The following is a 23694-nucleotide window of genomic DNA, read 5'->3' on the forward strand; positions in this document are numbered from 1 at the left end:
TCCACCTCACTTTTCAGTCCCTTATCTCGTGGCTTTTTACTTTATTCAAAAGCCTTTGGTGAGGGACCTTGTCAAAGACTTTCAAAATATCCAGGTACACTATACTGACTGGATCATTCTTGTCCACATGCTTTTTGACTCCCTCAGAGAATTTTAGTAGTTTGGTGAGGCATGGTTTCCCTTTGTAAAAGTCACATTTACTCTTTCCCAACCTATCGTATTCATCTAGTAGTAGGCATCCTTCAGTCTCGAGAGACCATGGATATGCGCCCTTAGAGGTAAAGAATTTACTCCATTGGTTTTATTGCAGCCATGAATGTGTCTGAAGAGACCCACAATCTCTGCCACATCTGTCACATTTAAAGACGATGTTTCGAAACTCTGGGCTCTGCCTTCTCCGAGCTCTTTTCTCCACTGCTTAGCTGGACTGTTCCCTCTCATAACTCCGGAGACCTTTGGTAAGCTCTTGTTTCCAAAGGCTGCGGTCTTGTGTGATCTTCCCATTTGTCCACATCCATTTCCATTTCTTTGAGGTCTCCCTTGCAGACAGCCTTGAAACACAATGTCGGGCATCCTTTGGGTCTTTTTCCAGATGCCAATTCGCCATAGAGGAAATCCTTTGGGATGTGCCATTCACTCATTCAGCACACATGCCCAAGCCAGTGGAGGCGTCTCTGTTTGAGGAGTGTTTGCATGCTGGGTATGCTGGCCTGTTTGAGCCCCTCAGTGTTGGTCACTCTCTCCCTCCAAGAGATTCCAAAGATTCAACAAAGGCAACGCATATGAAAGCTGTTGAGCCTCTTTTCCTGATGAGAATAACGTCCACATCTAGCTCCCATACAAAAGTGTGCTGATAACAATGCACGATAGACAGATCTTTGTGTGTTCTGTCAATCTGTTCCTCTGCCATACCCTCTTGTTCAGTCTAGACGTTGTTGAGGTGACTTTTCCAAAGTAGATGTTGAGTTCCATTTCAAGTGAAAGGTTGACTGTGATAACGGACCCCAGGTATGTGAACTCATTCACCACTTCAAGTTCATAATTGTGGATCTTGATGGACGGTGCTTCCTCTACTCCTTGGTACATTATGTTAGTCTTTTTTAGGTTTATAGTAAGCCCAAAGTCTTGGCAGTCTTTGGAAAAACTGTCCATTCGGCTTTGAAGATGAGCTTCTGCGTGGGTTGTCACTGCTGTGTCATTGGCAAAGAGGAGGTGTTGGATAAGGACCTCTTAAGTCTTTGTTTTAGATCTGAGACTTGCAAGATTGAACAGCTTTCCATCCGATCTTGTGTGCAAGTAGACCCCCTCAGCTGAGGAACCAAAAGCTTGTTTCAGTAGCAGGGAGAAAATCCCAAACAGAGTTGGGACAAGTATGCAACCTTGCTTAACTCCGCGACAAATCTGGAAAGCCTCAGAGACTGAGCCATTGTATTGGACTGTGCCGTACATGTTTTCATCTATGTGTCTGATAATTCTGTTCTTTACTATAGTTTGAACGAATTTGCCTGGTACAGCCTATAATTGCCAGGATAGCCGCTGGAGACACTTTTTTAAACCGTTGTTACATTAGCCATTCTCCAGTCATCTGGTACAGAAGCTGATTTAAGTGATAGGTTACATACCAGAGTTAGTAGTTCTACAATTTCATATTTGAGTTCCTTCAGAACTCTTGGGTGAATGCCATGTAGTCCTGGTGACTTATGACTCTTTTAATGTATCAATTTGTTCCAAAACCTCCTTTACTGGAATCTCAATCTGGGACAGTTCCAAGCCAGTCTGTTTAGGTAACAAAACTGAGGGTATGTGAATCTACTTCATGTCCTCTGCAGTGAAGAATTAATTTAGCTTTTCCCCAATAACCTTGCTTTCTTTCCTTTAGCATCTTGATCGTTCAGTGGCCCCAGTGATTGTTTGGCAGACTTCCTGCTCCTGAGGTACTTAATTTTTTTTGATGTTAGTTTGTGTGGTGTTTGCTAGTTGCTCTTCAAATTCTTTTTTGGTCAGCTTAATTAAAAACTTTTACACTTGACCTGGCAGAATTTATGCTTTCTATTTTCTTCACTAGGATTTGACTCCAATTTTTAAAAGATGCTTTTTTTTTTTTTGCCTCTAAGCACCTCTTGTACTCTGTTTGGCCATAGTGGCATTTTTTTGGTCCTTTTGTTTGTTTTTGTTAATTTGGGGTATACATTTAGTCTGAGCCTGTGTTATGGGGTTTTTTTAAATAGTCCCCATGCAGTTTGCAGGAATTTCAACCTTGTGACTGTTCCTTTTAATTTTGTTTAACTAGCTTCCTCATTTTTTGTAGTTCCGCTTTTTGAAATTAAATGCTACTGTGGTGGGTTTCTTTGGCACTTTTCCCCCTACAAGGATGTTAAATGTAATTACACTATGGTTGCTATTACTAAGCGGTTCAGCTAATGACCTCTTGGACAAGATCCTGTGTGCCACTTAGGACTAATTCAAGAATTGCCTCTTCCCTTGTGAGTTCCAGGACTGATTTCTCCAAGAAGCAGTCATTTATGGTGTCTAGAAATTTTATCTTTGCATCCTGTCCTGAGGTGACATGTTCTTGGTCAATATGGAGATAGTTGATATCCCCTATTATTATTGGTGTTCCTGTTTTTGTAGCTTCTCCTCTCCCTGAGCATTTCACAATTACCATCACCATCCTGGTAAGGTGGTGGGCAGTATATTCCTACTGCTATTTTTTTTTTTTTATTCAAGCATGGAATATCTATCCAGAGACACACTATAATACAGTTTGCTTCATTTCAGATATTTGACTGTTTTTTTTTTCACCTAGTGCCAATCCCCCACCAGCATGACCTACTCTGTCATGCCTATAGATTTTGTACCCTGGTATTATGTTCCATTGATTATCATCATTCCACCAAGTTTCTGTGACGCTTACTATATTGATACCCTCTAATACCAGGCACTTGAGTTCACCCAGCTCAGTATTTAGACTTCTCACATTTGTATACAATCACTTATAAAAATCTGTCAATATTTAGTTGTCTGGCTTCATGTGACCTAATTGAATGAGACTCATTTCGTTAACTTCTATCCTCTTTTTTACTAGGATATGGAGTACCCACTTCAATAAATTCTCCCTAAGGGATGCCTCTGTCCAAACTGTGTGCTTCTCCACATGTCAGCTTTCCCCATTAGGCTAGGGAAAACTTGTTAAAGACTCCAATACAACCTTTTTAATTTTACCTGCCAACCATCTAGTTCCATTTTGGTTTAGAGGGAGTCCGTCCCTCCCATTCTTGAGCTCCACAACTTCCTGAAACAGCGTGTTCCAGTTTAATTTCATATTGTATGAAAAAAGTATTTTATCGGTTTTAAATTTCTCACCTTTTAATTTCACTAAATGCCCCCTTGTTGTGTTATGAGACAAGGAGAGCAGAAGTTCTCAATCTATCTTTTCCAGACTAGGCATTATTGTATGTAATTTCATGTCCCCTCTTACTTGTCTCCTTTCTAAGGTAAACAATCCCAAACTTTTCACTCTTCTGATGTGAGTTTTTTCCCCAATGCTCTTTGTCATTCAACACTTCTGACATCCCTCTAGATCTGCAATGTTCTTTTTGAGATGGGGTGACCAATAAAGCATACAGTAGTCCAGATGAGGCCACACCACCAAAGGCATAATATATTCTTCACCATCCCATTCCTTGTGCAACTTAATGTTTTGTTTTATATTGAGACAAGACAAATGACATTTACATTTTACTTTACATGCCTACATTAACATTATAATTTTGAACAAAAATTAAAGTTACAAAAATACCTTGGATGTCATTATCTAAGCCATCTGATATTAAGTGGTCAGCATTCTTATTTGAAATTACAGTATATGGACCATCATCATAAGATTCCTACCAGGAAAAACAGAGCATTAGCACAGCCAGTTTTTAAAAAGCTGTTTGCAAATCATTAGCAATTCCGGTCAATTCTTCCCACAGAAGTTTGATTCTTCAGATATTACATTTTAGGAAGCAGTGTCAAACCATATTTTAAATGGATGCTCCTCTTACAAGTTAGCTTTTTAACAGCTAACTCTTAAAGCTTTGAGAAATTGCCTGGAAGTATGAAACAAAAGTCAGAGAATCAGGGGCAGATGAGAGGTTCAGAAAAGGTCAATTCATGACAGCCGGACCTCTCCAAGTTAGCTCATTAGAAAATCATCAGATATTTTAGAGATGTTTTATCAAATAGAGCAGAGGAGGAAGAAACAACTTCAGCCTTCAGTGGCAGAGTGGCTTTGACAACGATTCCGTTAAATTTCAGGTGCCACCATATATTTAGCAGGAATGGAGGAGGGACTCCCCAATACACTTTAGTCAAAGACTTTCTAACAGTGAAGATAAAGCAGGAAAAGAGGTGTCACATCCCCAAAGGAGAGGAGCTGTTTTCAGTGCAGGGATCCCTCTGCATCAGAGGTTCTTTGGCTGTAGAGATCTACTTCTCAACAAACTTGTGATGAAGAGGATGCTAAATACTTCAGAGACTGACATGCACCGCTATTAAAGTCCTGACATCAAAGGCAGATAGCCCCTATCAGACTGGTTGCAAGACCTCATCACTAAAGAAGCACTTACTTGTTTCCTCTTGGCCTCTTTTTGTTCACTCATTTCCTAAAACACTTTCAAAATCTTCAACTGAGGGGAAGAAAGTTAGCCTGAGGAAGCTTCGAGAAAGCAAGCATGTGAAAAGTGCTTACGCTGTTAACTACCTGGAGCTGGAGGGCAAGAATAACTGGATAAATTCACAAAGCATAGAGGTTATTTCTCTTGGTGCTCAAGGATTCTACTATTCCAATAATAGATTTTATATATTTAAGTGGTACAGAAGCAAAAGTCCTCTAAATGAAGATTGACCTAGTGCCCTCAGAAACAAAAATAGTGTGTTTATGTGTGTGTGTGGGGGGGGGGGGGGGGGGGGCGGGGAGAGACTGACAATCTTATGCTATTGTGTTTGGGAATACGTTGGTGAATGATCCATCATGGCACAATTCCACAGGAATAGCACTGCTAATACAGAGCCATGACAATTGCAGAAACAAAGTTAGCCAACATAATTACAATAGTCATTACAGTGTAGGTTTCAAACATTTTTGAACACATACCTGGTTTTGGATACTGTTTTTCTGGAGATACTGACTCCAAGGATCTGGTATTTGTTCATCTGCACCCCTGTTAGATCCTCGAGAATTTATTTTAAGTAAATAGCAACCCTGAGTTCCATATCTCTGTTTCATTTCTTCATATACTGAGTCAGCTCTGAAATGGAACATCTCAAATATAGTCAGTTTGTCTCAAACTGGAAGTAGCTTTCTTGAAGCACTTTCTTAAAAACAGTGTTCACAGATTTCCTGTCAGACAAGAGTTGTAGAAAAGAAGTGTAGTTGGCAAGTTTTCTACTGTATTGCTTGCAAATCTCACATCAGCATCTACAAAACTCTTCCCAACACTGTGTCTGCTACTTTCCCAGACACACTTTGTATAGCAGTTCGCAGAAGAGACAGAGAGGAAGCCAACACAGCAGAACTCCAGTGCAAAAACACTTTACCCCTGGAAGGTGTGTAAAGGGAAACTGACTAGATCTAACTGCTACTATTTGGCATTAACTGCTTATTCTCTACTAAGAAGGAGGTGGGAGAAAAGGAAGGCAACAAGAAAAGTTAGAAGCTAGAGAAGAGATCAGAAAGGAAAGCGATATGACAGTAACAGACTAAAACAAGCAGAGGAGAAAAAAGTATGAAGGAAGAGATAAACTGATAGGATTAAGATAAGAGTAGTCCTAATGAAGGCATTTCTATTGACCTGTAGAAAAATTTAGGAGAAAACTACCAAATGTATTATAGTAACCCACTGGATTACCACATGAAACAATTTGTTTATGATAAAGCATTTAGGAATCCATAGCTGAAAAACAAGAGGACAGAGATGGGCTCATACCACCCTAACAATGGTAACATCTCCTTATTTCCTAGCACCATTGTAGCCAACACCTTTAATCACTCTAAATTTGAGACACTGTTCTAACTAATTAGACATTTTTCTTTCTTAAACATGCTAGAAATAATATATAATAGGGTAAGTGGTATTAAAGTCTGAGATGCCCAATATGCCCAATTATACAGTATAATCTAGCAATCTACAAAGATTTTAATTTTTAAAGCTACTTTAATTGATGCTAACGTGTATATTGGGGGAGTGGTGATTTGTTTTTTCGAAAAAAAAATTTAACAGGTTGCAATACAATTTGCAGATGATTTTAAGATAATTCACTTTAGAAAGAAATTAAAGACACTAGATATTGCCTACTTCATAAAACTGGAATTAGTTCTGTGCGTATTTCACATGCACATACAAAAAGAAATATTAAATAAGTAAATCTGCCTGGACCAGTCTTCATACTGGTTAATTATATTAAAATAGGCAACAATTTTTTTTACATGCGCGCACATGCACACGTTAATTTCCAGAGTCAGCATTTCAGCAAAACAAGCTTTTCTGAATGTTCAGTAAAATCACAAGGTAAAAGACAAAAACCCACCTTTGTTCCTCTCCTGCACTTACATCATGTAGCAATACATAATATTTGAGTGTGTTTGGTATAAACCATTTTGGATATGCATATTCACTGCTGTGCTGAATTCTATGCTGCTCTTGTGACAGCTTCAGAAATTGCTCCACAGGTTCAGGCTCACCAGAAGAAACTACAAGCATACCTGAATTCACATTAAGGATATGATCTTATCACAAATACCATCAATTCATGGTATCATAGCCTGCTTTCTTCACTACATTTAAGGTTACATCTATATTAATGGCTATATAATTATCCATTTTTGATTGCTGCAAAAGTGTATTTGCAGCAGAAATTTGGCCAAGCAATTTGAACAAGTGGATATTTATAACTTTAAAAAAAGTCAGCTGAATCAATGGTACATTATAATCCTGGATAATACTTATTCCTGCCATGAATGCAGGGAACTGGACTAGATGACTTCTCAAGGTCCCTTCCAGTTCTATGATTCCATAATTATAAATGGGGGGAGGAGAGGGGAGAATTGGTAGGAGCTTAATTTAAACTTGTCGAACTCATGACTTTTGTAATGGCATCCAGGTGCCACTTATTAATATAACTATGCAAAGAAAATGACCTAATCACTGGTATTTTGAGGAAAGAACCAGTTCACAAGTAAAGCCAACAACAAGTGATTAAGGTGAACATGTGTTTGTCCACATGCATGACACAGTAATAACTGAACTATATTCCAAAGAAATATATAATTTGTCTTAGAGGTAGGAATGAGAAAAAGAGAAGCTTGGTTAGTTTTAAAAAAAAAGATTGCCCGAGAGAGTGTCCCAATGCTAGTCTTAGTAAACATGCCAAGGAATCCTGAATTATTTTTTAAAAAGTACCCTAAATTTAGTTGCCTAAACATATCATCTGATTTTCAGAAGTGCTGTATTTTAGGAGCGTAACTTTCTACTCTTAATTTTGAAAATATTTCCTTCAGTTTCCAATATTATTAATCCAGCATTACATTGGCAAATTCAAACAGAATATCTGAACTTTCAAGTTTAAACAAGGCCTACACATAACCATAAAGTCCAAGTTAAATATAGCACAGAATATTATCAATACCAATGCCTTCTATGTGGGGCTGTTTGAGAAAAAACAAGATTTTGTTTGTGGCATTTTTAAAGAATCATGCAACACGTCTACAGCTTTGAAATTCTTGCCTTTTGTCACAGACACATACTAAAGAATAATTTCTACAGCAATTAAATCCTCTTTACTAGGACAGGTGCAGACTTTTTAAAACCACCTACAGACTTCTAAAAAGTGATATCAGAAATCATCATAGAATCCTCACTGTGCATCCTGTTAACTCCCATTCAAACCGAAAGTAAAGATGAAAAAGATTTTGGAGTTTATCCCATCAAGTATGAAATCTGTTTAATAGCTCAACATAAAATCATACTGGACAGTGGGGTAATACCCTAAACTTTTGTAGCGTCTCAGTTCTACAAAGATATATTGGCAATCTTACTTAAAACATATAGCTTGGGGAAGGAAAGGAGTTACTAGATATTTGTAACAGTATGTCAAGAGGAAAGTTTAGTGCTTTACTAACTAGGTTAGTTGTATATGTACGTTAGTATTTGGAGGACGTGAAAAAAATGTCATCCAGGAAGAGTACAAGACTTAGACAAAAGCCATCAACTTCACAATAAGCTAGACAAGAAAGTTGTTAGTTGCTGTAGTTCAGTTAACCTTCCAAGTGTTAAGTTACCTTATGCAGTACTGTCTTCCAGCTACAGAATGAAAATGGCCAGCCTTGCTAGTTTTTTACCACTGCTGTTCAGAACCCTGTAAACAACAGTGATCTGGACACAATCAGGTCAATATCACTGCTGCTGTTTACAAAATACCACAGTGTACTAGTTTTCACTGAGAGAGAGACTTTTCACTGGATCAGGATAGAGTAGCAGCGTCAAAACCCACTGTTGTAGCAGCAGGGAGCTCTGGAACTGGAAAAAAACAAAATAACTCAAAAAACACTTCTTGCCCTTACCAGCGTGAGGGACTTTTGGGGAGGGACTGTGGCTTCAGATACCTATCACCAGAATTTTGTATGACAATAGAATTGTGAAGCAGGGCTCAGGGATAACTCCCCAATAGAAATCTCAGAACACTTGCCTTCCTCAGCTGTGGGGTGAGAAGAGCAGAGTGCATCTGACCTAGCCACTTCCACTTGAGAGTAGAACAGGACTTTCCCATCTTTTGTACGGTGAACAACAGATTTGATTATCTGGTTATATATACCAAGAGCACTTATTTACAGTAATAATTTATAACTCTCCTACATAATGTAGAGAGTTTCTTCCTTTAGCAAGTGTGTGTAATTATATGTGCTAGAGGGATTGAGGAAGAGGATTTATACAGAAGTAAAAGCATAGCGGTAATATCAATAGCTTTAAAGTTACACTCAAAACCCCCAAATTCCTTATATACTATGTTTCTACAATGAAGAGTCAGCTGTAACATTCTGCCTCATTTAATTTTAGAGAGCCATAGTCCATATTTAAGACTCGAAGGATACATGCGACATAGTGGTTTAGGAATTCATGATCTGATGCAGGCATGGACTGAAGAAAGCTCTCTCTGTAAGACTCAAACCATGGAGTAGTAGCTGAAAGATACAAACAAAGTTTATACAAGTCTTAATGAGACTGGAAAATATACAGGAAGAATGAAATAACTTGGCAAATTCTAACAATTAATAAAGGCTAGATATGAATATGCAACTGTCCTCTTCTGATTTGTTTTTAAACCCTATTTAACTCTAGATCTCATTTAATTTATTGAAGAAGCAAAAATTAAGATTGCAGAGACTTTTTCCAGTTAGGTTGTCAACCTCAGAACAGGGGTCATGGGCACTGAGGGAAAGTGGGTTTAATCTGCATCCTCACCACTTTTTTGAAGTATTTTTAAACATTAACATCTTCCATATTTTCGAGTCATATGGACTCAGTCAAGACTACTATAACCCCTCTTCAGCATCACTTATAGTCAAGACTCTGATTCCCTTAGCACAAGTGGTCAGATGTGCCTAAATTAGAATGTAGTACATCTGCTATAGCCATCTTGCATAGAATTGGAAACCAAACTGATTTTGGAATATAGAGAGAGAGGGTGGGGGGAACTAGGATTACTGAATCCTTGTCTAAAGTCTTTTCAAATATTGGGACTGAATTTAGGTATCCCTCAAAACTTCTACAAAGAGACAGCCTAGTTCACAGAGCATGGACCTGGAAGCCAAGAATTCTTGAATTCTATATCTAGCTCTACCATTGACTGTGAGATGTTGAACATGTCAATTAAACTCTTTGGTTCAGTTTCCCCATTTTACTGCAAGAATAATACTTGCTTGTCTCCCAGGAGTGGGGAATAAATATTTCTCCAGGGCTGAAAATATGGAGCAGTATAGTGGTAATCTATTCCTGACATTATTACGCAGTACAATAAATTCTAAAAGGGAAACCAGAGCAAAGAAACAAAAGTTGCGATTTAGAAGTCAGAAAAAAACAAAGCTGACCCAGGAATAAGGAAATATGTTGACGGTGAAAGATCATGAAAATAGAAAAATTGTTACATTTTAGTTAAGTTGGCTAGAACTGAGAAAAATCTCAGTTCCAGCTACAGCTTCAAGTGTATGGTTCCAGTAATTTCCAAGTTTTGCAATACTCCCAATTTCACATATTAAGTAGGACTTTATACAAAGACAATGACACAAAGTGAATCCTTTACTTCAGTGTTTCTCAAACTTTTCCACCTCATATAATCACACACAAATTTAGGGACTTTCCCCACTCATATCTAGGCATAGATGAAAGGATGGTTGCCACTTCCCCAGACTTTTTCACAAATCCCAGATTGAGAACTCATGCCTTATGTACAAAAAGAATAATCACGTTTATTTCCATGGAGATATTAGCCTTGTTTAAATTCTAATCTAACAAATACTTACAAGTACTGTAGTAAAAAGGAATTTCCTAAATTCCATAAATGAAAAGTTAGAAAGAACTAAAGAGTGATCTTCAGATTATGTCAGAATACCAGATCAATTTTTCAAACAGTTATTAAATCTCAAACAAGTTACCGATACTTTAATTGAGAACACTTTCTCTAAAGTGACTTGAAGTCAAATATGAAAAAAGCCCATAGGAAACAAATCATACTTATTTTAGTGAACAGTGATTCAAAACAGGATAAATATTTTTTCTCATTGCCATGGGATGTTGTGATCACTTGAAATATAACCGGTTTAAAAAAAGACCTATAAAAGTTCACAGAGGATAGGTCCATCAATGGCTATTGGCCAAGATGGTCAGCAACCCAATGCTTGGGACAACCCTAAACCTCTGACTGCCAGAAGGGGAAGAGAGGGTGAATCGTTCCAGTTGCCCTATTCTGTACCCTTCACCTGAAGCTCTGGTACTGGGCACTGTCAGAGACAGGATACTAGGCTAGATGGACCATTGGCCTGACCCAGTATGGCTGTTATGTTTTCTTTGTAAATATTACTAGTATTTCATAGATAACATTATATTTGCCATAGAGGTGCACGGAGTATCTTATTTCCTCACAGTGAATAAATTATTCTGCAAGCTTCTTTCTCTCCACTTCCAATAAGTATATGCTGAGATGTCCATGATCCATTAGCTTTTCCAGTGATATCAATATAGCTGAAGTTCTTTTCACTATGTTATGTCAGGAAACAGGATAGGAAAGAAGCTGGTAGCATGCAGGTAGGAGCTAGTGAGGAACCGTCAAATGTTAAAGAGTCTCATTTAAATACAACACATGATGGCAAGCAACTCAATATTGCAAAAGGTACAAAGGGTTATATACTAATGCCAGAAGCCTAAATACTAAGATGGGTGAACTAGAGTGCTTGGCATTAAATGAGGATATTGATAGAAGCAGCATTGTGGAAACTTGGTGAAATGAGGAAAATCAACAGGGTGCAGTAATATCGAGGAACAAAATATAGAGGAATGACAGTACGTCTTGCTGGTGGGAGAGTTGCACCATATGCCAAGGAAATCAGTCAATTAAAATAAAAATCTTGAGAATTAAACTGTACCATAGAATCTCTATGAATAGAAATTCCATGCTTAAACAACCAAAGTAAAGCAGTAAGAATATACTACCAACCTCCTGACCAGGACGGTGACAGTGACCGAAAAGCTTAGCAAGATTACAAAGGCTATAAAGTCAGAAAAAGCTATTATAATGGAGGATTTCACCCTATCCTCATATTGACTGGGTATTTATCACCTCAAGAAGGAATGCAGAGAAACTTCTTAGACACCATTAGTGACTACTTCTTGGAGCAGCTAGTCCTGGAACCCAGAAAAGAAGAGGCAATTCATGATTAAGTTCTAGGTGGGGCACAGGATCTGGTCCAAGAAGTGAATACAGCTGAACCACTCAGTATAGTCATCATAAGGTAATTAAATTTAACACTTAATATCAGGGGGAAAGATACCGAAGAAACCCACCACAGTGCATTTTATCTTCAAAAAAGGAACCAAACAAAAATGAGGAAGCTAGTTAAATGGAAATTAAAAGGAACAGTCACAAGGGTGAAATGCCTGCAAACTGCCTATTTGAAATGCCTGCAAACTGCCTATTTGAAAACAGCATAACAGAGGCTTAAACTAACCGTATACCCAAAATAAAAAACAGTAAGAACCAAAAAAAGTGCCACCATGGTTGACCAGCAAAGTAAAAGAGGCAGTTAGAGGTCTCCTTTAGAAATTGGAAGTCAGATCCTAGTGATCAAAATAGTAAGCAGCATAAACTCTGCCAAGTCAAATGTAAAACTATAATTAAGCAGACCAAGAAAGTTTTTGTCTTTAGCTTTAAATTCTAACAGCAACTTAAAAAAACCCACCACATCAGAAGCAGGAAAACTGCCGAGCAGTCAACTGGAGCCACTGGAAAAAAATCAAGATGTTAAAAGGAGCTCTTAAGAAAGACCAAACACTTGCAGAGATGCAAAACATTCATTTAGCTTCCGTCTTCACTGTTGAGGATGTGGAGAGATCCCCACACCCATGCCATTCTTGTTAGCTGATAAATCTAAGGAACTGTCCCAGATTGAGGTGTCAATAGAGGTGGTGCTGGAACAAATTAATAAAACTAAAAAGTAATAAGTCACCAGGACCAGATGGTATTTACCCAAGAGTTCTGAAGGAACTCAAATATGAAATTGAAGAACTACTAACTGTGATATGTAACCACTCTCTTACAATCAGCCTCTGTATCAGATAATTGGAGAATAGCTAATTTAACATCAAAAAGGCTACCGAGGCAATCCTGGCAATTAGGCCAGTAAGCCTCATTTCAGTACCAGGCAAATTGGTTGAAACTACATGAAAGAAAAACAGATGCATAGATAAATATTATATGTGGGGGGGTATCAAGCTTCTTGTAAAGAGAAATTATGTCTCACCACACTATTTCTTTGAGGGTGTCAACAAGCAGTGGAAAAGGGTGACCCAGGGGATATAATGTACTTGGACTTTCAGAAAGCCTTTGACAAGGTCCCTTACCAGAAGGTCTTAAGTAAACTAAGCAGTCATGGAATAAGTGGTAAGGTCATCTTATGGATCAATAACTGGTTAAAAGATAGGAAACAAGAGGGTAGGAATAGTCAGTTTTGACAGTGGAGAAAAAGTAAATAGCAGAATCCCCCAAGGATCTGTACTAGGACCAGTACTGTTCACCATATTCATAAGTGATCTAGAAAAAGGGGCAAACAGTGAGGTGACAAAATTTGCAGAAAATACCAAATTATTCAAGATAGTTAAGTCCAAAGCTGACAGCAAAGATTTACAAAAGGATCACGCTAAACTGGGTGCCTGGATAACACAATGGCAGACAAAATTCAACATTGATATGTGCAAAGTAATGCACATTGGAAAAAATAATCCCAACTATCCATACAAAATGATGGGGTCTAAATTAGCTGTTACCACTCAAGAAAGATCTTGGAGTCATCAGGAATAGTTCTTTGAAAACATTCACTCAATGTGCAGCAGCAGTCGAAAAAGCTAACAATGTTAGAAACTATTAGGAATGGGATCACTAAAACAGAAAATAATAATATGTCGCTACATAAATCCATGGCTCGCCCACACCTTGAATACTGCATGCAGTTCAACTCGCCCCATTTCAAAAAAGATATATTAGAATTGTAAAAGATGCAGAGAAGATCAACAAAAATGATTAGAGGTATAGAACATCTTCCATATGAGAGATTAAAGAGATTGGGACTGTTCATTTTTACAAGAAAGAAAACTAAGGGGACATATGATCGAGGTCCATAATATCATGGATGGTATAGAGAAAGTGAATAGGGAAGTGTTATTGATTCTTTCACATTACACAAGAACTAGGGGTCATCCAACTATACTAATATGCAGCAGGGTTAAAAAACAAACGAAGAAGTACTTCTTTCCACAACATTCAGTCCACCAGTGGAACTTTATGCCAGGGGATGATGTGAAGGCCAAGAGTATAACTGAGTTCAAAAAACAACTAGATAAATTCATGGAGGATAGGTCCATCAATGACTATTAGCCAAGATGGTCAGAGACGCAACCCCATGCTCTGGGTGTCCCTAAACCTCTGACTGCCAGAAGTCAGGACTGGATAACAGGCTGGATCACTCGAAATTGCCTTGTTCTGTTCACTCCCCCCGAAGCATCTGTACTGGCCACAGTCAGAAAACAGGATATTGGGCTATATCTACCACTGGTCTGACCCAATATGGTAATTCTTATGTTCTTAACACTACATATGTATTTATATCTCAGATTTTGATAATCTAAATGTGAATTTTTAAAAAGCAGATTGAGTGTTGCCCAGGTCCCTAGCAAACAAGACCATGCCTCTGTGCTTACATCTTGTGATTAGTGTTTGCCACCACTGGTGAACAGGACACCAGGAAGATCACTAGTGTATTCAGTATGCTAACTAACAAACAATAAATTACTCTAGAATTACATTCTTTTAGCCAGCCTAGGTGGCCTTTATAAAAAAAATTTCAATTGTATTCATATCCTTGCAGCAATATGCTTTTGGCACATCTATTAAAAATTAATAAATTCCTGGAAGACTAAAGCCCTGATCCTGTAACTGACAGTGCATAGATGAACTGTTGTGCCCCCTGTAGTCAATAGGTATCTGCACAACATAGATAGATTGCTATATGCTGTCAACTGCAGGATTGGGACCAAGCTCTGTAAAGATGTATGGTGCTGCAAGTGGTTCAAGTTTTATCAACTTCAAGGAAGAGTGATAATTTTGTAAGGCATTTGCCAAAGTTGGGTCAATAAAGGAATCCCAACTTAATTGCCAAGATGAATACAACTCTATTCTGACTTATACACTTGATATTAGTTTCTCACAGTTTTACTAGAGGTGGCAAGAGCACAGAGATAAATACAGACTTCATATGTAGCTCCATTCAAAGCTCTCATATGAATCAGTCAGAGAATCAAAAGGTTGTCACGCTGACTAACCACCAGTTCTGATATATAGAGGATTACTTACCAGGTAAAGAACCAAAAGAATTAGGAAGTTTTAATGAGGCTGCAGCATTGTCTCACAATTTAATACAAAAACAGCTGAACTATGTGGTTTTTTTCATCACTGGGGATAAAGGAAGATACGTATATGTCTATGGTAATTTGAGTTATATACAATTAAGTACAATATGTTCAGTGTACCTAGAATTCCTCCTTTACTTTCAAATGGCAGTGGAGTGAAGAAAAGTCCTTCCATCATTATCCAGCTCCCAAAAAGTAACCCGTGTAATGTTATTGACAACACAGCCATATTCTACCTCCTTCTCTCTTCAACCCACCCACCCTCCTCCTTGGGGCCTGGAACGAAAGTGATAAGAAACTGTATATAATAAACAACTTGTAAAGCATTTTAATCAACCTTTCAAATGAACATTATATTCATGTACCTTTATGCCACCTCAACCAATTAAGGTAGCTTTATTTTTAATTACAAAAAAACCTGTTAACATACTGTACTAATTTTAAGCTACTATGGTTTAGCATGAAGTCCAACAATATGCCTTATACCTATTTGTTGTACATATTAAACCGGGAACCTTCAAATTGTACCACAATGTAGAAAACTATGTACATGTAATTTAAGCAGCCATCTGTAATATACAGATTTCTTATTAAAATCTAGATATTTGCACACAGTTTATGGTTTGAGGAAAAACTGGTATATGAAGCCAGATAATATTTTAGATTTCACCTCAGGTTAAACAGTTTGTTATTAAAAGAAAGGATGAGGAAATGCTGGTTCTTGCATGACTCGTTTCCTTTCCATACTTTGTACACACACACACTCCACAATTCTAATATAGTTTTGTAGTATACAAACCAACTCAGGTATAAATAGACTTAAAGGTCAAGAGAGTCTGTGTATCACATTTCATTTCAAATTATACTTTGAATTTCAAGAGCCTTCAGTTCTCAAGTACAGTGTAGCAGGTACTAGTGTAACAAGCATAATGGAAAGGGAAGACACTTGCCAGCATCTCAGATTAGGACACTGCCACCCATAACTGAGTTCTGTCCCATTCCCCCCAGGAAACAGTGGGCAAAGCAAGGATATTCCAGCTGTTTAATCACAATATACTGTATGCACTAATACACAGAGCGCTGAGCATCAAAAAGCATTTACAAAGCCATGATAACTGGCGTAGTAAATACCACAAATCTCTCTCTAAAACCAAATACTGCAAGGAAGTTATTGGTTTTTTTTAAAACTGATTTTCTGTAGAACTCTAGCCATGGTTTTAGAAAAAAAACGGACATTGCATCTGTCTAGATGTACGCAATATTGCCCAGTGTTGCATTTAAAATGCAGCACCAACCCTGTCCAATCCTCACTACAAAGCATGAGGTTTAGAGTACCAGTAATAAGCACACCTGAAAATTTAATTAAGGTAGCAAATACTGCTCAACAGCAAACATTTTCCATATGGAAATAAGTCATTTACTTTCTATTAGAAGCCACAGAAATGAGAGTTTAATTTATCCAAGTCTTACATACAGTTTGCTCATTGAGTAAAAGGAAAGCGCATATAATCAAAAAGTACATATACGTGATGTTCTGGCACATTCAGGAGAAGGCATTTAGCACCCTCTGAAAAGGAAACTTCAATAGCAAACCTGATTTTTTAAATTGCAGGTGTAACTTCATTGTGTACAATCTTTAAGCTAAATATTTAAGATCACAGATCTAGTTATTTTTATAGATTATAATGAAGGCCACGATTTTTTCATGGAGGTCACGGAATCCGTGACTTCCAGTGACCTCCATGAATTCAGCCATGTGAGCCAGGAGCTGCAGGGTCCCGGGGTGGCGGTCCCGTTCCCCGGAGCTCCCGGCCACCACAAGCGGTGTGGCCATAGCTCCTGGCCACCTTGGGCAGTGGGGCTCCCCCGCAGCTCCTGGCCACTGCAGATGGTGGGGGCCCCCGGAGCTCCTGGCTGCCGTGGGAGACCCGGGAGCCACCGCAGGGGTACCCCGAAGCTCTGAGCCACCGAGGGCAGCTGGGCCCCCGGAGTTCCGAGCTACCTTCAAAGCCCCCGTACAGCGTGGATGGAGAGGGGTACCCTAAAGCTCCAAGCTCCCAAAGGCAGTGGGGGCCCCCAGAGCTTGGAAGGGCAACCCGCAGCTGCCCAACCTCTGCAGACTGTGTGGAGACCCCGCAGCTGGGCTCCTTATTTGGTCAGGGATATTTTTAGTAAAATAGACAGGTCACAGGCTTCTGTGAATTTTTCTTTATTGCCCGTGACCTGTCCATGACTTTTACTAAAAACATCCCTGACAAAACCTTAGACTTAGTTATAATAGCATGTCATGTTATAAATTAGCAAACTAAGTAAAAACCACCTCATTTCTTTGCAACAACAAGTAACTAAGACAGAAGAGCTCTTATAAAGTTTTGTACTCTTGAGAATGAATCAAATCCGCACAGAAAACTTCAATAGGATAAAGGAACTTTTACTGTAGATCAATATTAGTATTAAGGTTATAAAATGAGCAATACTACTATTCACATAGAATAATTGAGAATAAAAGAGGGAAGTATTTTCATTTGAAATACTAGAACAGTCTGACAATGTACAATTCCATGTGGCCAAACAAGGGAGGAGGAACCAATTTTTGTGTATCAGAAATCTCTCTGTTCACTCTGCACTTAGTTTGACACTATGGAATGACCACAAATAATTTGTTAATTAGCAGCAAGAGTAGAAATATGGATAATAAAAGAAGAAAAATCATACAACCATCACCAACAATTTTTATTTTTGGAAAAAAAATGAGGAATACACACATCTATGCCAAAGAAAGTGCTGAACAGCTACAGCAGGATGGTAAGGAAAGGTGGACGAGGCACACGGAAAAGAATAGATAAAGGGCAATTTGGCAAACCCGCACCAATCGCAAAAAAAAAATACCTGAATAAAACGTGGATGTGTTCAGTTCCATCAGTGTGTCTTTCCAATTATTGTACCAAGGAACACTAGCTTTAACTGAGCGATCTGATAGAGAAAACACGATATTATTAAGCTAACCAGTGTCAGGTGCATATATACTATCTGCTCTTAGGTTTTGGTAATGTGAAAGAGTAAAATACTGTACCACATCCACCATCAGGGCCTGAAACAATTTGTCTCCTGAAAACTAAGTATTTCATACTACAAAAAAGTTAGACATTTGACCATATGCTATCAGAGATCTTCATTTCTTGTGCACCCCAAACTCCCATGGATTTCAATGGACACTGGGGTTTGCACGTGAAGAATCAGAACCATACACTGAAAGGATTAAACATTTTTATTTGTCAGTTTTTCCAGAGAGAGGAGACTATAACCTTAACCAGCTAAACCTTTGCCAAATTTCTCAGATTATGAAGACAGCTGTAACAGAAATGGATTAAGTAAGAGTAATGAACAGAACTAGTTACAAGTCAGCTAAATTGTATAATGCATCACAGTTCTCCAGGATAAAGTTTCTTAATTTTTAAGCTGTAATGCAGCCGATGGTCATTTCCTTGTTCTTTGCTATTAATAAAAAGATTTTAAAAACACCACATAATTGAAATTTCATACCTTGTGGTAAACTGATAAAGAACAGTTTCATCTACTACAAATAAGAACAGTGACTTAATTAAAAAAAGAGGCTAAAGTACTTTATGGTTATCACACCAAAAATAGTTACTATGGCCATGAGAAGCAGTTTCACAGGCTCTCACCAGGTTTGCAATTAAACTCACAGCAATATTAAAAAAAACAACATTCATATTACTTGTTGAGGGAGAAGGTTGTGTAACTCCACTTTGAGTACTTTTCTTAACAGCTTTCAGCACAGAGATCAGGGAGTCTGTCATGCCCTAACACAATACAACAGAGTAACATTGGCCAGCAATAGCAGATATATCCTGGCAGTATACTGCTAGCTCCCCAGAGTGCCCTAAAACAGAAGAGCACAAAAGCACAGAAAACTAATAAAATTCAGTTTAAAGATAGTATTCTAGGGGAGGCAGATTCATGCATCCAAAATATATGGCTCTCCCTATATATTGTCAGGGGGCTTCCTGACAAGGATGATTAGAAACAAGAAACTAAGTTTTGACAGGAAGAACGGGGGGCGCGGAGCGTGCGTAGCGTGCGTGTGCGTGTGCGTGATAAAACAGGTCTTCAAAATCGTACATAATTGGACCCAGGTCACTATTTACAGCATTACGGGAAAAACAGATATTCCAACGTTGCATTCAAATATACTCAACCTGAGAAACTGCAGTGTTTAGAAGAAGATTATGGGAGACTTCCTCATGAATAATGCACTATGGTACATGCAAGATGGGAATTCCATATGCATCTAAATCTCCATATTTCTGAAGATTTTCACTATGTAAGGAAGACTTAAGCAACATCTTACATAGGCAGCTAGAGACATGGAAACTGTGAAAGTGTCTCTACAAACTAACTGTTTCTGCAAGAAACTACCCCTGAACACTGAAATTTAAGAGATTAATCACCAACATTTCATATCATGTTACAGGGTTTAGTTCTTTAAAACTGAAAGACACCCTATAATATTAATGTGATTTTCAGATATTCTAAAGAAACACACCACAATAGCAAGCAGTATCAAGGAGATATCAGAAGCTATTAATGGCTCACTAAGGTCCTAAATCCAGCAAAGGACTTCAGTGTATGCTGAACTTTTTAAGCACACAAATAGTTCAATAGGATATTCATACTAACATGCTTGCAGTTAAGCAAATGCTTTCCTGGATTAAGGCCTTAACTTGGAGGAGTTCAGAATTGCCAATCACATCTCATGATATTTGGTATTTTCCTTAATGCTTCAGTTCCTGAAATTTTGGGCAATGATATAAAAAGTTTTAACTTTCATTTAAAACTGTTTCTAACCATCAGAGCTGCAGCTAAGAATTTACACATGTCAATCTCAAAGGCTCAAAAACAAGAAGGCAAGCAAATATTCCCCTGGCTTCCCAAAGTTTATTTTTAAAATCATGAGTTTAAGAGCTTGGGGTTGGCAATCTAGTGAGGATGACTATAGAAAAAAAAAAAAAAAGTTAGGTACAGCTTCAAAATATGACAGTACTATGGTGGCAGTGTTATGGACTTATTTTCACAGATTTAGATGCCCCAGATCAAGTACACTATATGGTTACAATTACTTAGTAAAAAAAATAATTTTCTATAATACAACAGTGCATAATGCCTTAAATATTTGATTTCAGAATGTAGTTGGCAGCTTTATAAACTTGAAAGGTGGCAATAAAATCTGATGGAAGAGTATTTGCCCAAAATAACTGGAAGTTTTTTTTAATATAGATAAAACTTTTCTTTGTCACCATTGACAATTCACAACGGAATTAATATATTAAATCTGATCAACAAGTGTTTTCTGCATTACATTAACATTTGGAATCAAGTTACATATGATGAAACAAGTTATTGAGTAAAAATTCTAATGTGTACCTCCCAAGTACTTTAAATAAGCATCACAATATTAATAATTTAGCAGTAGTACTCAATTGTCAAGGAAACTGTATTAAGTAAAAATAAGCTACCACTGCAAATGTTTTGAAAATGTAGAAAACTCCAATTTAAGATACAGTGGAAAAATATAAAAAAAAATACACAGAATAAATCTTGTTACATACCACTAATGTTGAGATCATAATCTCCTGCAGTAATCACATTAGTTACTAATCCTTCAGCCGGTTGACTGACAGATACAACATCATTTAGAAGTTTCCGAATGCCTCCTGGCTGAGGTGAGTGGGTAATAATGTTGTTGACAGCAATTTTCAAGTTTTTAATTACGTGAAGCTGGTTGTTAGGATCTCTCATGTGAACTAAAAAAAAGAAAAGAAAAGAAAAGAAAATGGATTTTCTTAAACTGAATATTTTATTGCAACACCTGTATTTTAGTACTGGATGTATCAACTTTGACAAAATATATTCAAAATTTAAAGAGAACTTACATAACTAAAAAGATTGTTCTTGGGTTAAATTACAATTTTCTCCATGCCACCCTAGTTTCATGCTGGAATAAGATAGTCCTTAATACCAAAGTATTAAATGAAAATATATAGGCTAGGACACCAATCCTTAAATGGACTTAGACCCGTGTCTGACTCTTTAGTTGGCTAAGTCCATCATTTAGGCACCATTGACACTTTCAAAGCCACTGTTCAGCTATTATCTAAATCCATAGATGCTTAAGCCCCCACCAGTCCGATACTAGCACTTATACCACCCCACAGTTAACAAGCCAAAACTCTGGTGGCTCCAAAGTTGGATTCTCAAACTAAACAATCTCAAAAGTGTGCTCTAAATATGCCTAACACTGTTGCCTGCCAGCCCCCACTTCAGGAAGCCCAGATGCAGGCCATCAATAGATGGAAAAGCAGCAGAGACCTGCACAAAAGACACGGGAGGGCACAGAAAAATGTAGAGCAAACACAAGAGTGGAATCAGGCATGAGTAGGAGACAGACATATGGTTTCAGCTGCAAGGATATGGAATACTGGATCAGTTGACCTGGCTTCGGTACCTAACTCTATGAGAGTGTTCACAGTTGAGGATCCCAAGTGGAAGGAGTTGCCTATCTCAGGCCCATCAGACAGGTGCACCAAGTCAGATGCTCCTCAGCATTACTCCTGGTTAGCTCAAGAAGCTCCCCATTCAACTGTCCATCTTCTGAAAATCCCTTAATCAGGCACTGAGCTCTCCCCAGGCATTATATGGAAAAGATAGGCACCTAGCTTGAAGCTAAAAATTCCACTTAGAAGCAGGCCACCTAGAGGTTAGGTGTTGTAATGATGAGCAGAGCAACAGTCAAATACATTTAAGGACCTGGATTCAGACACCTCAATTCATTTTATTCCCACAACTCAAAGAAAACATTGGGCATGTGCATGTCAGTTGTAATGAGCGAGCACAATAGTTACACAGAAGCCAACAGTCAATAACCCAACTTACAAAAGAATCCTCAGTAAAAGCCAACCAAAAAGGCTCTGAGAGGCTTGTTATGAAGCTCTTAGAATTATTTCAGTGGAAGCTCTAATAGCAAGCCATCAGAGGTGACTATCCAGAGAGTTGTTTCACAAAACTAGTATTTTCACAAACCAGAATAAAATAATTCAGAGAAGACTATCACACTTCTGTTGTTATGCCTACAAACTCTCTCAGCCTCTAATTACTGTCTCCTGTTACATACCAGACATGCTGCAATACCTTGACAATAGGATAGACAATTAGCTTACCTTCAATGGCTGAAGATTAACTATGACAAAGGAATGTTCATTTTGAATGTCTTTATGAACTAATTAGATGTCTTTTAACCAAAGCCCAGAAACTTGGCTGTCTTAGCTGGATTTTAAAGAGACAAGCATAGCAAACTCCCAAGAAGTTTCACTCAACAGTTTGTCAAAAATACTAAGATGACAAACTGCCAGTGTCAAAAATACCACCAACCATTTTTAATCATGTAGTTTGATAAAGTCAGGATTTCTCTCAAATGATTCTTGACAGGAATAGATCTCTTATAAATGCTGTGACAAACCATGGCATATTCGTCGACTTCCCATTAGTTTTTATTTATTTATTTATTTAAAACCAAGATCCATTATTTAACCAAAATTAAATTCTGACCATTAAAATTGCAACAGTAAAAATATATTAACATTAGATGTTTTACATTGCTCCTTTGTAAAATATAGATTCTGTTCAATATCCAGTTTTAATTCCAACTTCCTATGCAGCTTTAACAAATGCATGGGCCATGGTTCTGAATCTAACAATTTTAGTTCTCAAATTGCACAAAACCTACTTCATAAATAAAATAAACCAAGTCATTTTAAAAATCGCTTAAATTGTGTTCCCCTGAAAGATTTTGCATAGATGCAAAAAAGTCATTTTCAGATTTTTTTTTAATTTCCAAGAATCAAACATGGTTAAAAGCAAGATTTGTAAACTGGCAGTCAAAAACAATGTCTAAATGTCTTAATTAAAACCTTTCTGTGGGAGATTCTACTTTTGTAACTAGATTTCTTAAATGATTAAGAGAATCTAGGATGTTATGTGCTGCCTTAATCCCTAACAGAATAAGAAAATTTTCAAGAGCTCCCAGGAAATTTTGGTCATGGAATGACTTAGTAATAGGTAAATTGACAACTGACAGAGAAATCAAAGGGGCTATATGTCAAAGAAAATAAGATAGTTACTGATTAGCAAACCATTCCACGTTAAACTGACATACTACAAACAAGAGAACAGTTAATCAAAAAAGGTGTTAGACATTAAAAGTCTATGTTCACTAGATAACTATCCTACTATTTAAAGAAAAGATGGGTAGAAGGGAAAGAAAGTTGTAGATAAGTTTTAAGTGTCCACATGAAAAAGTTACATTTTAAGCAATGTGGTTTATGAAAGCAGAAGTTCATGCTACCAACACAGGTGGGTTTATGCTATCTTTTCCATGTGTGACTACTTCAGATTAAAGAGTCTC

The 23694-nt window shown here is 37.7% G+C and overlaps 1 protein-coding gene across 8 annotated transcripts in view; it reads right to left on the bottom strand.

Moving 5' to 3' along the window:
• TRAPPC8 (trafficking protein particle complex 8) overlaps positions 1 to 23694 on the bottom strand; it is a 108394-nt gene that overhangs the window by 75222 nt on the left and 9478 nt on the right. For 4 of the 8 annotated variants that reach the window (XM_034762832.1, XM_034762826.1, XM_034762827.1 and 1 more), the window contains exons 2-7: positions 20843 to 21037; positions 18102 to 18185; positions 9131 to 9220; positions 6571 to 6745; positions 5138 to 5291; positions 3800 to 3887 (exon numbers count right to left, since the gene is read on the bottom strand). In XM_034762832.1, coding sequence (XP_034618723.1) covers positions 3800 to 3887; positions 5138 to 5291; positions 6571 to 6745; positions 9131 to 9220; positions 18102 to 18185; positions 20843 to 21037 — 786 coding nt within the window. The remainder of the gene's footprint in view (positions 1 to 3799; positions 3888 to 5137; positions 5292 to 6570; positions 6746 to 9130; positions 9221 to 18101; positions 18186 to 20842; positions 21038 to 23694) is intronic. The other 4 variants (XM_034762831.1, XM_034762829.1, XM_034762828.1 and 1 more) reach the window with 1 other exon arrangement.

Source organism: Trachemys scripta, chromosome 2 (assembly GCF_013100865.1).
Source record: "Trachemys scripta elegans isolate TJP31775 chromosome 2, CAS_Tse_1.0, whole genome shotgun sequence".
NCBI classification, from domain to species: Eukaryota; Metazoa; Chordata; order Testudines; family Emydidae; genus Trachemys; species Trachemys scripta.